The sequence below is a fragment of the Saccopteryx bilineata genome, chromosome 8, assembly GCF_036850765.1.
Source record: "Saccopteryx bilineata isolate mSacBil1 chromosome 8, mSacBil1_pri_phased_curated, whole genome shotgun sequence".
Classification (NCBI taxonomy): Eukaryota; Metazoa; Chordata; class Mammalia; order Chiroptera; family Emballonuridae; genus Saccopteryx; species Saccopteryx bilineata.
In genome coordinates, this window is record NC_089497.1 from 98,430,302 (window position 1) to 98,447,090 (window position 16,789).

General features: G+C 36.9%; 2 protein-coding genes across 2 annotated transcripts in view; one reads left to right on the forward strand and one right to left on the reverse strand.

Annotated features, from left to right (window-relative positions):
- IFT80 (intraflagellar transport 80) overlaps positions 1 to 16,789 on the forward strand; it is a 276,992-nt gene that overhangs the window by 16,776 nt on the left and 243,427 nt on the right. The window lies entirely within an intron of this gene.
- Positions 1 to 16,789, reverse strand: part of SMC4 (structural maintenance of chromosomes 4) — a 39,610-nt gene that overhangs the window by 3,293 nt on the left and 19,528 nt on the right. Inside the window, exons 11-19 of the mRNA XM_066241590.1 lie at positions 16,029 to 16,262; positions 13,619 to 13,804; positions 11,967 to 12,128; positions 8,256 to 8,481; positions 8,093 to 8,169; positions 7,344 to 7,496; positions 5,907 to 6,033; positions 1,418 to 1,607; positions 52 to 196 (exon numbers count right to left, since the gene is read on the reverse strand). Coding sequence (XP_066097687.1) covers positions 52 to 196; positions 1,418 to 1,607; positions 5,907 to 6,033; positions 7,344 to 7,496; positions 8,093 to 8,169; positions 8,256 to 8,481; positions 11,967 to 12,128; positions 13,619 to 13,804; positions 16,029 to 16,262 — 1,500 coding nt within the window. The remainder of the gene's footprint in view (positions 1 to 51; positions 197 to 1,417; positions 1,608 to 5,906; positions 6,034 to 7,343; positions 7,497 to 8,092; positions 8,170 to 8,255; positions 8,482 to 11,966; positions 12,129 to 13,618; positions 13,805 to 16,028; positions 16,263 to 16,789) is intronic.

Below are 16,789 nucleotides of genomic sequence, written 5' to 3' on the forward strand. Positions count from 1 at the left end.
CAACTCCTTAAACTACTTCAAATACCACTGTCACCCTTTTCTGAGTCTTACCTCTGCAGCATTTGTATTTTTTATCACCTCTGTTGCTTTTTCCTCAAGATTTTTCAGCTCTGCTGTCAAGTCACCTACTTCTTTTGCAGTATCTTTTATTTCTTTTTCTGTGCGAGAGACAGAGTCTTGTGCTTTTTTAAGATTTCTAAACAAGCAAAATAATATATTAAAAATGTGATATGTGACTTGTTAATCTGCTTCTGAAACCTAACAAAGAACTCTTCATGACATCTTTTTTAAAATAAATTTATTTATTAAATTTAATGCAGTGACATTGATAAATCAGGGTACATGTTGAGAGAAAACATCTCTAGATTATTTTGACATTTGATTGTGCTGTATACCCCTCCCCCAAAGTTAAATTGTCTTGTCACCTTCTATCTTCTTCATGACATCTTAATGTAGCATTTTTCCTATAATTTTAAAATTTATGATTTACAAAGCCATCCCTAAATTGGTATTTGTTTATATATACATACACACACTACTTGTGAGATGTATATTTTATTAAACTCAGTACAAATTAATAAAAATGTCCTTTATATAAACTTCTAATATCATCCAATCTTACATTATGAAGCAAAGTTAGAATATATTGTTCTGTCACTGTCAGATTGAAGATTCTTAAGTCTCTATATCCATGAAACTATACATTAAAATAAAAATTATCTTTCTGTTCAAGTTAGGGAAACAAGTGCTTCCAAAGGGATACAGGGATGGGGGTGGAGGGTACACCTCGAGGAACAGCTGTTTTCTCCCTTAATAAAGTTAATTCCACATTGCCAGATACATTTAGGCAAACTTCTAATAAATGGCTTATTAGTACCTTTGAGCAAAAGGCTCTAGAATAAACTTAATAACCAGATAATCAACATGCAATTAATTTCTTTTAATTTTAAGGTAAGAGAGAACTGTTTATGGTTCAACACTTTTATATACATAATTAGTTTTAATAACTTTAGAAACACTTCAATAAGTAATCTAAAATTAATTTTAAAACAAGATTATGGGTTAAAAAACTTCTTGTGATTTGGGACAATGGAATAATATAGTTAACTAAGAATAAATTACTAAGACAGTTCTCATTCCCGTATCTTTTTCTTCTAAGACCTAGGTCTATTTAATTACCAACTCTAAGTCAGAGAAACAAAACCAATTTCTATGTCCTCAGGACATCTGGGGAGTTACAGAACTATACTTTGCCAGTTTGCCTGTTTGTCAGTTAAAAAAAACAAAAACTGGACCTATAATATGTCAGATAGGCTTAATAAGTAAATAATAACAATTAATGGATACTAAGTATTAACCCCCTTTCCAATGTTGATAGGGAAAAGGAAGACAGGTTAGGGTAGTACGTGTACTCTACCTGTCAGCAGTCTTGATTGCTACTTGGGCTTTAGTAACAGCAGAAGCGCATTCATCTAACTGCTTATTTATTTTATCAAGTTTGTCTTGTTGGGCCTTGAGTTTATGGTTATTAATTTCTACAATGATATTGTGTAACCTTTTAACCTCAGCTTCTATTTTGCCAGCTTTCTCAGCCACATTGTCATATTCTGTAATAAAAAAAATCAGAAAAAAATGCATGTTTCTAGGTTAACAAGCGCCAAGTTGTTAGGTGTGAATTCTTCAGTCACCGACACTGTATGTCAACACAGATGGTATTATAACAATGCATGGTAAATTCTCTGGCTCAGCTCTGAACATAAATCCATTTCTTTTTGTGTGTGTGTGACAGAGACAGAGAGGGACAGACAGGAAGGGATGAGAAGCATCAATTCTTTGTTGCAGCTCTTAGTTGTTCATTGATTGCTTACTCATATGCCTCGACTGGGGGGCTACAGCAGAGCGAGTGACCCCTTGCTAAACCCAGCAACCTTGGGTTTCAAGCCAGTGACCATGATCCCACACTGAAGCCAGCAACCCCGTGCTCAAGCTGGATGAGCCCACTCTTCAAGCTGGTGACTTCGGAGGTTTTGAACCTGAGTCCCAGTATAATGCTCTGTCCACTGCGCCTCTGCCTGGTCAGGCTATCCATTTATCCATTATTTATATCCATGATGGCTTCATGCCATCAAACTCTTTTCAAACAACTTTTCAATGTTTTCTTGGGGTACTTTCTTGACTATTGGTCTCATGATTTTTACCCTTAAAATAGGTGTTCATTAACTTGCCAGTAGTGAAGAACTTGTAGTTATTTTATTTTGCTAGCCTAACTTATCTAGTTCTCTACATATTATAACAAGAAAGTGGGGGAGACAGGGTACAACTGGCACTCTTTTGTGTGGCACAGAAAGCTAAGTTACATGTCTTTTTTTAGATTTTATTTATTAATATTTAAAGGGGGGAGAGAGAGAGAAGGTGGGGGATGGAGGAATGAGAGGGAAGCATCAACTCATAGTAGTTGCTTCTCATGTGCCTTGACCGGGCAAGCCCAGGGTTTCGAATGGATGACCTCAGCATTCCAGGCTGGTAACCTATCCACTGTACCATCACAAGTCAGGCAAGCTAAGTTAAATTATTTAGATTCTCTTGTTCAGACATCACTCAAAAGAAATTGCATAATTTGGGAGGCAAAAGTGATGAATCAAACAAGCAAGCAAGCAGTCACAGAGAAGTTCTTGGTAGAGTTAGAGGTTCTGGTATCTAGTCAAAAGCTTTATGAATACAGGCAGTGGCATTAGCTTTGATGGTAGATCATCGTAAATGTAATATGCTTTTGTTCATAACTGTAGTATTAACTTCCCAATTTGAGATTTGACTTTCCAACCATATAAGAGGCAGTATAGTTCCTTTGATCATTCTGCAGAGTAGCTCTGGAAATCATTGATGAATGTTCAGTCTAGAATTTTGTTCTTTAGCCATTCTAAGGATTCTGTAAACAATCTATTACTCTGTTAAGAACGCATGGACACATACACCCTCTAACAAATCCTATTTATACTAGCCAGGAGTTTCCTACTTGAATCTTAATCACTATACAATATCAAGAAGGATAAAAGGTGACAAAAAGGTGAGGAGTTCAAGCAATCAAGAATACCTATGTCTAGAAAGCTAAACAAAAAACTAAGCTAACTTATGTAAAGAGATTCCCATAAAGTTCCTATAGGAGCTGTCTGGGCATTTGGTACAGATGGAGGCAGGTAGGATTTGCTGAGTGAAAAAGACTGAATAAGGAATTATGATCGCTTCCTTTCTGTCTCTTGTCTGTTAGGGTAGAGTATCAACCTTCCCTAAATCTTGCAAATAACCATTTCTCTCTTTTTGTTTTACATTATCAGAGAGTTCTTTAGTCCAATCTTTCAGCCCATCTATTGAGTTAATTTGAACTGTTTTTTACATTTCTAAGACCACCACCCAGCTCTTAAAAACAACCTCTTTTTGGTCTTCCGGATCCCCCTTTTCCCCTAAGAATATTAAAACTAGTTAATGTATGTATGTATATGTATGTATGAGAGGAGGGGAGATAAGACTCTTACATAGACCCTGACTGGGATTCACCGGGCAACCTGTCTGGGGCTGATGCTCAAGCCACTGGTGCCGCAGGAGGAAGAGGGAGAGAAAAAGAAGAAGAAAAGAGGGAGAGAAGAAGGAGTGGGAGGGAAGCAGGTGGTCATTTCTCTTGTGCACCCTGACCAGGAATTGAACCCAGGGCATCCGTATGCCAGGCCAATGCTCTATCCACTGAGGCAACTAGCGAGAGCCTAAGTATACACATTTAAAAGCTCTATATTGCCAATACCAGCTGCAGTGGGGGCACCACAACTTACACTGGGGTAGGGGCCAGGGATACACCTAGAAAAGGTTCCAAACCTTTAGATCATCTTCCTTAACTTTCAAGTATATACAATGTATTTCTCTTTTTAAAACACCTATAGTCTATTGTAGGAGAAGACTGGCACACAAAGTCTGTAATTTTGAAGTCACTATTCTATACCACCTTGCCCCCCACCATTCTATTCTTTGCACCTTAGCCAGGGAGATATTTTTAAGATCTAAACTAATATAAAACAATATATAAGGTCTACCGGAAAGTTCTGTTCGTTTCTATCACAAGCTTCGACACGTTAAGCATGTTTACTTGGCGCATGTGTGCCTCTCTATTTTTATCACTTAACATATACATACTGACGTAGCAAATTAACTAAAAGTTGATTCACGTTAGTCTTATGTGTGAAGCCCTAGTGTACCCATGGCTACTGATAAAAGTTCATTTACACCACTGTAATTTTTACGAATTTCAACAAGGAAGAAATGCACAGAAGCATGTCTGTCGCATCCACCATATTCCCTGGACTTAGCACCCTCCGATTATCACTTAGAAAATTTCTTGAAGGGCAAAAAATTCAAAAATGAAGATATCAAACAAGCACTCGTTCAATTTTTCGCATCAAAAGATAAAAACATTTTTCAGAAATGGGATATACAAATTGCCCTCACTCTGTCAAGAAATCATTAAGAATAATGGCAATTATATTATTTAATAAAGTTTATTGACGGTAAGAAAAATTTGTATTTTGTTTTATTCCAAAAATGGACAGAACTTTCCAGTAGACCTTATGTTTAATCTTAAAGATATGCTGGCAGACGGGCTCTGAGGATGGCTCTGTGGCCTCTGCCTCAGGTGCTAGAATGGCTCTGCGGCAGAGCATCGCCCCTGGTGGGCATGCTAGGTGGATCCTGGTTGGGCACATGCGGGAGTCTGTCTGACTGCCTCCCCGTTTCCAACTCCAGGAAAAAAAAAAAAAAAAAAAAAGATATGGTGGCAGAAACGGGTCCTTCATATTAGGAATTAACAGTCTACTGATAATAGCCAGCTTTTCCATGAGAGGAGAGATGGAGTTCCTAATAAAGTCAAGGCTTTCTTTTCAAACAAAAATAAAAGATTCCTGCAGTCTCTCTGTAAAAGTGTTGGTATAAATGACAAAGATAACATTTTTGGCCTTTCAATTGACTACTAGGTACCATCAAAACAGTCACAACAGGCCCTGGCCGGTTGGCTCAGCGGTAGAGCGTCGGCCTAGCGTGCGGAGGACCCGGGTTCGATTCCCGGCCAGGGCACACAGGAGAAGCGCCCATTTGCTTCTCCACCCCTCCGCCGCGCTTTCCTCTCTGTCTCTCTCTTCCCCTCCCACAGCCAAGGCTCCATTGGAGCAAAGATGGCCCGGGCGCTGGGGATGGCTCTGTGGCCTCTGCCTCAGGCGCTAGAGTGGCTCTGGTCGCAACATGGCGACGCCCAGGATGGGCAGAGCATCGCCTCCTGGTGGGCAGAGCGTCGCCCCTGGTGGGCGTGTCGGGTGGATCCCGGTCGGGCGCATGCGGGAGTCTGTCTGACTGTCTCTCCCTGTTTCCAGCTTCAGAAAAATGAAAAAAAAAAAAACCCAAAAAACAGTCACAACAACAACAAAAACAACAAAAAACCCCAGTCACAACAAATATTGTGAGAATGTGTGATGAAAAAGTGAGTGTACGTGAAGTCATTGTGTCTGAAAGAACAAAATATAGATCCAAAATTAAGCGCAGGGGGGAAAAAAACCCTGTCAAGTCACACCACTTCCCTGTCCACCACCCTCCAGTGGCTTCTTATCTCACTTGAAAATACGGCCTATAAGACCCTACATTATCTGTACTCTTCATCCTTAACTTGGTCTCCTTATCTGTCAGATATAATTCTCAATTTAATAATACTTATTTAACCTTAATTGTACTTACCTTTGGGGAATGAAATAATAGAAATCATAATACAGAGCAGTGACTTGCTATTTTAGCCTTCAAATGGCTATCTGAAACATTTCAAATATTAAAAACCTACTTTTAACAATCTCAAAAAATAGGGCCTGCATCCATAAACATACCTTTTCTGAAAGCACTAACATTTTCTTCTAGCAATTTCTGCTTTTTTTGGTCAGGAGCAGTAGCAAGTACATTAGCTTCAAGTTCCTTAACTTGGACATTCAAATACTCTTCTTGCTCTGATAAACGCTACAGAAAAGTTTTAACAATCAAGGTCAATATTTTAACTCAGTAACATTTCCTTTAAACATTTTGAATAAAAAAAAATACTTAAAATCTTTAAGGACAAATATAAACAGGAAAACAGAAAACATGAACAATGTATATAATAAATGAAATGGCCAACAAACACACAGAATGATGGATAAACTCATGACAAAGAAAGTTAAAAATAGCATTTTTAGTATATCAGAGTAGCAAATATACAATACTAAAGACTACCAAGCATATTAAGACTTGGAAAAATTATTTGTATATACTGTTAATAGCACACAAAATTTTCATTGGCTTAGAAAGAAAACCATAATTTCTTAAGTGAAGAAAAATTAGTATGACTCATTAAAATTCTATATTTGTACTTAATACATATTTGCCATATACATAAACATGAATGCAAACTAGCTATTTGTATTAAAAAGCTAAAGAATATACATAAAAATTGAGGGTGATTATTTTTTTTTTAATTTTTATTTTATTTATTCATTTTAGAGAGGGGGGAGAGAGAGAGAGAGAGAGAGAGAGAGAGAGAGAAGAGAGAGACAGGGGGGAGGAGCTGGAAGCATCAACTCCCATATGTGCCTTGACCAGGCAAGCCCAGGGTTTCGAACCGGCAACCTCAGCATTTCCAGGTCGACGCTTTATCCACTGCGCCACCACAGGTCAGGCCGAGGGTGATTATCTTTTGAGTATTTTCTGAATACTTTCTTTTTAAGACAGCATGCATTTCTTTTTCATAATTAAAAAAACATTCCACTTTAATGCTTGACCACGCAGTGATGCAATGGATAGAGCGTTGGACTGGGACGCAGAGGACCCAGGTTTGAAACCCTGAGGTCGCCAACTTGAACAAAGGGGTCACTTGCTCTGCTGTAGCCCCTTGGACAAGGCACATATGAGAAAGCAATTGTTGAACAACTAATATAACACAGTGAAGAATTGATGCTTCTCATCTCTCTCCCTGTCTTTCCCTATCTGTCCTCTCTCTCAAAAAAACCACCCCCAAAAACCCCAAAAAACATTCCATTTTGAAAAGAGAATGAAAATAAAGTCTCAAAATTGTTAAGGAAGACATATTTCTATGGAGAACAAATGGAAACAAGGACCAGCTGTGGCCAGAGCAACACTATGACAGGACATTTACCCATTAGTACTGAGGGAAACAAAATCATGAAGACAGACCTTCCTACCTTGTATTTTAAAATTGCAAGCAAACTGCAAAATGCTTCTGTCAAGTTACTACTGAATTCCAACACTTTCAGCTAACATTGATAAAAGAGTACCTGGATGCTTGCGGTAAACTTTTCTAGTGTATTCCTCATTTCTCGTTGACTAAGCTTTAACTTAACTACTGCTTCTTCCAGTTGTACTTTCTGTTCCTGGATTTGTACTGCTTTTTGAGAGTCTCTCTGCAACTGCAATTCCATTTTATTTACCTACAAAGAGTAGAAGTGAAATAAGTTTTCTGCAGGAGTCATTTCAGATTAACAGCAAAGTCAACTGTAGGTATCCTCTTATACAAACAGCTAAGTGAAAGAACAGAAACAATTTCAAAATATGGGGGTGAGGGAAATAAAGGCATAACTCTTTACAAAAAGTCAGGTATCTAGGACATCCAAGTATGTTTTTAAGGAAGAAAAAATACATATAGTGTCGTGAGGTTGATAGTAGAACATTGAAGTCTCTACTATACTAACAACTTAGAATTATTTTGAAATAGAAAAACTAATTACATAGTTAAGGTGTATGTAGTACTAATTACGTGAAAATAAGGTGCCAAACACTAAATGAATGAATGGTTAAATTATGGAATAGCCATTTGATCCAAATGTAATAGGAAAAATATTTATGCTCAGTATATATATTTTAAATAATGTTTAGAACTTTAAAGTTTTACATAAAATCCCACATTTTATCGATTAGTCATTTATAGAAAACTCAGTATTTAAAATAGCTGAATTTTATAGTATGTATATTATAAATCAATAAAGCTATTTAAAAAAAAAATGACTACAATTTCAAATGTGCCAACCTCTTCTTCAGAGATTTCTACAACTGATGAACCCATTCTTCCTTTCATTACTTTGCTTCCACCACCAGTCATTGTACCTGGAGACAGAGAAGTAACACTCAAATGTCTTCTCCAACAAGATGAAATAAAACACACCCAGTAACAGAAATAAAACCATTATTACCTGATTGTTCTATAATTTGTCCCTGTAATGTTACCACTCTCCATCTTCTATCTTTTTGATATGCTACTCTTGTGGCTTGATCTAAGTTGTCAGCTACTAAGGTATCCCGTAAAGCAAAGTAAAAAGCTTGGCGAATTTCCTCATCTTTTACTTTTACTAAATCAAATAACCGAGGAGTATGTTCAGGAGTTTGAATTTTGTTCATTTTTTTGGCCCATACTGCCATCTAAAAGTAAAATAGTAATTATATATTAAAATAAAGAATATATAATTTTAAGATAAGTAACATACATGTATAAAATGTAAGGGCATGTATACAAGGTTCTCAGTATCTGCATAATTGAGTACAGTAGTCCTCTATCTGCTGGGGACGTGGTCTAAGACCCCACAGTAGATACCTGAAACTGCGGATAGTACTGAAACCTATACATAAAAGTTTTCCCCCATACACGCATACCTCTAATGAAGATGAATTTATAAATTAGGCATAGTAAGAGATGAACTGATCACATAGAACGATTATAATTACACTAAAATAAAAGTTATGTGAATATGGTCTCTCTGCTAACAGATCTGGCTACTAAGTGACTAACAGGTGAACAGCATGGATCCTCTGCACACAGGGATGATCTATGTCTGGAACGACAGTGCAAGATTTCATCACACTATTCAAAATACTGTAAAATTTAAAACATCATTTTGTTTACTTCTAGAATTTTCCATTTAATATTTTCAGAATATGGTCTACAGCAGGTAGCTGAAATCACAAAGTGAAACTGCAGATAAGGGGGACTACTGTATTACTTCATTGATATTTTAAAAAAGAAGTTATTATAAAACTATCTCTATTCAAAAACATGATCTTATATACATAAAATCCTAAAGAATCCCTGACAAAACTATTAAAACTGATTATAAATTCAGCAAAGTTGTAGGATATAAGATCGACACACAAAAATTAATTTACTTCTATACACTAGTATTAAAAATGAAATTAAGAAAACTGTTTATAAAACATCAACATCGCCTGACCAGGTGGTGGCGCAGTGGGTAGAGCGTTGGACTGGGATACTGAGGACCCAGGTTCGAGACCCTGAGGTCGCCAGCTTGAGCAAGAGGTCATCTGATTTGAGCAAAAAGCTCACCAGCTTGGACCCAAGCAAGGGGTTACTCGGTCTGCTGAAGGCCCGTGGTCAAGGCACATAAGAGAAAGCAATCAATGAACAACTAAGGTGTCCCAACACGCAACGAAAAACTAATGATTGATGCTTCTCATTTCTCCGTTCCTGTCTGTCCCTGTTTATCCCTTACTCTGTCTCTGTAAAAAAAAACAACACCAAAAACCCAAAAAACATCAACATCCCCAAAATCTGCAAATAAGTTTAATAAAAGAAACACAAGACCTAATTACTGAAAGCAATGAAACATTACTGTATGAATTTAGACCTAAATAAATGGAAGACATTATAGATTCATATGAACTATAAGATTTAACATTATTGGCCCTGGCCGGTTGGCTCAGCGGTAGAGCGTCGGCCTGGCGTGCGGGGGACCCGGGTTCGATTCCCGGCCAGGGCACACAGGAGAGGCGCCCATTGCTTCTCCACCCCCCCCTTCCTTCCTCTCTGTCTCTCTCTTCCCCTCCCGCAGCCAAGGCTCCACTGGAGCAGGGATGGCCCGGGCGCTGGGGATGGCTCCTTGGCCTCTGCCCCAGGCGCTGGAGTGGCTCTGGTCGCGGCAGACCAACGCCCCGGAGGGGCAGAGCGTCGCCCCTGGTGGGTGTGTCGGGTGGATCCCGGTTGGGCGCATGCGGGAGTCTGTCTGACTGTCTCTCCCTGTTTCCAGCTTCAGAAAAATACAAAAAGATTTAACATTAAGATGGCAATATTATCCAAATTGATCTAAAGATTCAATGCAACCTGTATCAAAATTCCAGCTGCTTATCAAAGTGTGAGTTATATAAATCCAATCATGTTGTACACCTGAAACTAATATATTGTATGTCAACTGTAATTGAAAAATAAAAAATATTCCAAATGTCTGGGTTTTGGGGCCAGAAACTGACCAGCTAGTTTTAAAACTGGTATGAGAATTACAGAGACTCAGAAAAGCTAAAACAATCTTTGTATAAAAGAACAAAATTAGAGGGCTCTTGATTTCAAAACATACTACACAAAGCTATAGTAATCAAGACAGTGTAGTACCAGTGCAAGGACAGACATATAAGTAAATGTTGGGTCCAGAAACAAACCTTATATTTAGGGTCAGTTGATTTTGACAAGGATGCTAGGAAAATTCAATGGGGAAAAAATAATCTTTCCAAGAAATGGTGGTGAAACAACTGAACATCCACATGCAAAGCAGAATTGGACCCCTACTTTATACTACCTTATAAAATTAACTCCACATGGATTAAAAATCTGAATGTAAGACTATGCTAAAACTATGAGACTCTTGGTAGAAAACAGAGGAAGTAAATTATTGTGAACCTGGATTACGAAGTAGTTTCTCAGATAACACTCAGACACATACAACCAAATTAAAAATTGGGCCTGACTGGACAGAGTGTTGACCTGGGACACTGAGGACCCAGGTCTAAGCCCCGAGGTTGCCAGCTTGAGATCATAGACATGATCTCATGCTTGCTGGCTTGAAGACCAAAACTGCTGGCGTAGGCCCAAGTTCACTGGCTTGGCTGGAGTCCCCCAGGTCAAGGCACATATGAGAAAGAAATCAATGAACTGAAGCAACACAAATACGAGTTGATGCTTCTCATCTCTCTTCCTTCCTGTCTTTGTCTCTGCCTCTCTCTCAAAAAAGAAAAAATAAATTGGACTTCAAAATTTAAAAACTTTTGTGCTTCATAGGGCACCACCAAGAAAGGGAAAAGACAACTCACAGAATAGAAAATATATCTGACAAGAGGTTTGTATCCAGACTATATAAGGTTTGAATACACATTTCTCCAAAGAAGGTAACAAATGGCCAATAAGCACAGAAAACGATGTAGATACATCACTAGTCATCAGGAAATGAAAAGCAAAAGCACAATGAGATACCACTTCATACTATCTAAAATGACTATGGTGCATACTACAACATGGATGAATTGTGAAAATGTGCTCAAAGCCATACACAAAAGGCTCCATATTATATGATTTCATTTATATGAAATGTCCAGAATAGGTAAATCTATAGAGACAAAAAAAACAAAAAAAAACAAACAAAAAAAAACCAGATAAGAGGTTGTTTGGGGGAGAGGGAGGAGAATATGGATAATGACCACTAATAGGCATGAAGTTTCTTTTCGAGGTGATGAAAATAATCTAGAATTACAGAGGTCACAGTTAAAACAACCTTGTCAATACACAAAAACTCAATGAACTCTATTATGTTAAAATGGTAAATTTTATGGTATGTGAATTATATCTCAATAAAGATTTTATTTTTTTTAAGTAGTTATTGATGATGGAGGTTCAGAAATGCAAACTACCAGTCACTCCAACAATGGAATGTATAATCCTTTGGGGAGGCAGGCATTATAAGATGCTTTTTTCACAACCATGTGACCCCAAAGCCTAAAATAATCCTCAAAACCTATGGAGTATTCAATGAATAACCATGAAGAAAAAGCTAGAATTCAAAACAAAAGAAAGTAAAAACACAAAACACTTGGCACTTAATTATATGTATCTTTTTATGAGTACCTACCTTATCCAAACCTATAAAGGTTGCAACTCCAATATTTTGTCTTTTAAGGAAGTTTACACATTCTTGGGCTGTATCAATAGAATCAACAACAATGTAGTCTAATGCACGACAACAGGATGAGATAGCAATGTCATATTTTTCATCAATTGCTCCTAAATCCCCCTAATATAAGGATTGGAGAAAAACGAAGGTACTGTCAGCAAGAAATTAGGAATAGGATTATCCAATAACTATTCATATAGATTTTGCAAATTACTTTTAATTGAGAAAGTATATTTATACATGGTTTTAAAAAGTACAAAAAGGGCCCTGGCTGGCTGGTTCAGTGGCAGTGTCAGCCCAGGGTATGGCTGTCCCAAGTTTGATTCCCAATCAGGGCACAGAGAAGTGACCATCTGATTCTTCACCCCTTGCCCTCCTCTCCCTCTCTTCTCCTGCAGCCATGGATCAATTGGAGGGAAGTGGTCCCACGGGCTGAAAATGGCATGGATCAATTGGAGGGAAGTGGTCCCACGGGCTGAAAATGGCTGGCTGGCCTTGCCTCAGGTGCTAAGAATAGCTTGGTTGCTGAGCAATGGAGCAATGCCCCAGATGGATAGAGCATCAGACTGTGAGGGGCTTGCCAGGTGGATCCAGGTTGGGGCGTATGTGAGAGTCTGTCTCTGCCTCCCCTCCTCTCATGACAAAAAAAAAAGAACAACAACAACAAAAAAGTACAAAAAGTATGCAATGAAAATATAAGCATTCCTGTCATTCAACCAAAGTTTTTAATATACCTTTTAGAAGTTCTGAGTATTCAGTTTAAATTTTTAATGAAAGCTCAAGTTGAAAAAACTGCTTTCACTGAATTAAAATATGAAAATTTGAAACCTAAAGGTATTATGACCATTAATTAACTATTAACTCATTAATCTATGAATTATTAAAAGTTATCTAAGATTATCTAAGTCTTAAAATACATTTGCCTGCTTATCAACCTGTTAATAAATTAGCTATCAAGTAGTATTTATTCACTGACGAGCTTGATTTTTCCTTGAGAGCAAATGAATAGGACCAAATTGTTTATCTTTGAGAAAATAAGATGGAAGTCACTTAAAATTTAGACAGGAAGCAACTATGCTGTGTAATTTTCATTTGCCCTTTTGAATCACTCTCTTCTGCATCCTTCTCTGGAATGCAGATTCAGGAACTGCATCAATCGGCTTTTTGGCTCTCTAGCTTTAGCTAATGTTAGGCACCAGCAAGAGTAATGGGTACGGTAGGAGATGAATGGGATCAAAATATGTATTTTCCCCATTTCCTCCAAGCTACCTTCCAGGCATGGCCACAGCTTCCTTCCCTTTTCAGTCTCAGGAGAGGGAATGGTCCCCACTATTGCTAGCCTTGGGTCTCTAAACATCCCTTATTGATACACCTAAAGTCCAGTCATATATGTTGGTATAATGGTATAAAACCCAGAATAAAATTTATCAAACTCTTTTTGAGTAGTTTTGTCAAGTTTACCACTGCTCAAAATTTTCCCTCTTGGAATTAATGAATATAATTTTATTACAGTGACATTTAATATACAGTTCTTTAAATCAAGGTAAGAAAATTATTTACAATGGTTTTATTAAAAAAAATTATATACTTTCCAAATAAATCTACTTTACCAATCTTCCATATATTCCTGGAATCCTGCCCGATTTTTTTTCTCGAATTATTGCATCAAGGACTTTCCCCCTACTTTGATTCATTGCTAAGGAACTTTTTGCCTCTTCAACTTTTTGGAAAAGATCATGAACCAAATTTCTGCAATTTATTTCTTCTTGTGTAAGTTTTTGAAGTTCTTTTTCTTTCTAAAAGTGAAAAGTAATAAATAAATAAATAAAATAATTCTACACTCAATCACTGCATAGAATTAGTTTACTGCTTCAAAAAAGGAAAAGACCAACAATAAACATTTGAACCAGAACTAAGTGACCATACTCCAACTGCTGGTTTGGTTTTGAAAAATGTGGATGGATTTTCTATTATTAAAAAGGCACAAATTATTTGGGTCAATAATAAAGAACATAAATGCAGTATGGTTCTAAGAGCAGTACATTAATTGATAGAGCAAGTAGAGCTGGGGCTGTGGAAATTCCAGTTTGCAACCACACAGTTAGGCGTAAGCATGTCCTAATTCTTTTTTTTTTTTAATTTTTTTTTTATTTTATTTATTCATTTTAGAGAGGAGAGAGAGAGGGAGAGAGAGACAGAGACAGGGGGGAGGAGCTGGAAGCATCAACTCCCGTATGTGCCTTGACCAGGCAAGCCCAGGGTTTCGAACCGGCGACCTCAGCATTTCCAGGTCGACGCTTTATCCACTGCACCACCACAGGTCAGGCAAGCATGTCCTAATTCTTAAATACTGCACTAATAGTAAAATAAACTCTGGTACAGGATCCTAGATATGGGTGGCCAGATAGAACTATGGTTATACTGTGCTTTGCTTTCTAACTGATAGAGAAAATGTATTATATATTTAATTCAAGAAAAAAAAAACATATAAGCACAGCTCTGAATGAAGGGGCACACAATGAGTGACTAGAACTACTGTTATACAAAAATGCTAGCTGCGAAAAGGAGAGGAACCACATGCATATACACAAACATTCAAGTTTTCAGTTGCTTAATCTTCAACCTAAAGCAGCCATTTTTTTCTGAGATTTTCCCTCAACTCCTGGCTTTAAATTACCACCTCTATTACTGGTTACACTGGTATAAAGTAAAAGCTCAAGTTATACTGTAGTTACAATTTACCTAAAAATAAACTGAATTACTAGGAAGATAGAAGTGGTCACTGGATATAACAAGTTTACATTTAAATTCTACATAGTCAAATGGAGAAACAAACAAACAAAAGTACTACTTCCAAAATTACAATTCCTCTTCAGATAGCATTTTCTACTGCCATCATGCCTAATAAGCTTTGGAGATTAAAGTTACAAAATTCCTTAGATATATAATCTACTGAAGGATAGGGGAGGGGCACCAATGGGCTAACCCAGTGGTCAGCAAACTCATTAGTCAACAGAGCCAAATATCAACAGTACAATGATTGAAATTTCTTTTGAGAGCCAAAATTTTTAAACTTAAACTATATAGGTAGGTACAATATTATTAACTTAATTAGGATACTCCTAAGCTGGCCAAAAAGCCGCACTCATGGGGCCAAAGAGCCTCATGTGGCTAGTGAGCTGTGGTTAGCCAACCAAGGAGCTAAGCTAAACTAAATATCTTGATTAGTTTAAAAGTTTGCAGCCCTAATAAAAAAACTACATCAATATATTCAAAAATAGAATACATTAAAACAGCTAAGTTTGCATATTCATCCATAATTATTATTTACGGTTTTCATTTGTTTTTGCATAAATTATCTATACTAAGATTTAAGGAAACACAATCTTTCTTTTGTTTAAATTATTTCTATGGGAAACAATGGCGGTGGTAGTAGTGTTTTTTTGTTGTTTGATGCTCTTGGGGAGAATACAGCTAGTTTCCAGATAGTCTCAGTTCAGATCAGTTGGAATACTGAAATACTAACCCTGTTGTTTTGGGGAAAATTAATGCTAAATGAAAAAAAAAGTCTATACAGATGCTCCTTGATTTAGGATGGGGTTACATACCAACAACCCATTGTAAGTTGAAATTATCATTAAGTCAAAAATGCTTTCAATACACCTAACCTACTGAACATTATCGCGTACCCTACTTAAAAGTGTTCAGAAATTTACATCATCCTATAGTTCAGCAAATCATCAAATACAAAGCCTACTTTATTATAAAGTGTTGAATAGCTCATGTAAACTATTATATATACTGCTCACAAAAATTAGGGGATATTTCTTAAAATGAATACAAAGCTACAAAATACTACTTCACTGTCATACATAAGTTTAAAAAACCGTAAATTGGGGACCACCTGTATATACCAGTCACTTCAGATGTTGAGATTTAAAAAATAATAATGAAAAAATATATATATAAAAACTTAGCTGATAAACAGTGTTCAGATGAAATACAAAAGCAAAGATTTACCTCCTTTAATTCGTGTTCAGTTTGAGGGAGATTTGCTTCTATAGTTCCGATTGCAGCTTTCCTTTCTTTGAGAGTCTCAGAAGCTGCAGAGAGAGCTTCCTTGGTCTTACTTAACTGAGACACCGCAGTATTATACCGACTGAGATAGATATCGAGTTCTGACTGGGCCACATCCATCTTTGAACGTGCTTCATTTACCAATTTGCTGAAACTCATAAGTTCTTTCTCTTGACTCTGTTAAAATGATAGACTTCATTAACTTTTCAAGCCTAAACTAAAAGAGAAACCATGTATTTTGAATTCAACTTAAGAAGATTCTACAAGTATAATATATAGAAGTAAATAATTCTTACAAATGGAATGGACTAATAGTTTTTGCTTATTCACTGTATATAGTCTCCCCAACTGACTTCACAAGAGCCTTAACGAGATATATATTAGTATGCCCTTTTTAGAAAAATAGTGGTTAAGAGAACAAAAATTTGGGTCTGGATTCCATTGGTCTTTCTACACTACCTTAATTGAAATGGTAAGGTCTATTCAGCAGAAAGCTCCCTTAAGTATATTTGTGTTAAGTTTTAGAGCAGGGGTCGGGAACCTTTTTGGCTGAGAGAGCCATGAACGCCACATATTTTAAAATGTAATTCCGTGAGAGCCATACAATGACCCGTGTACATTACACATTATCCAACAAAAATCTGGTGGTGTCCGCAACCATGAACATGAGCGGTAGGAAATGAATGGATTATAATCTTTTTTTT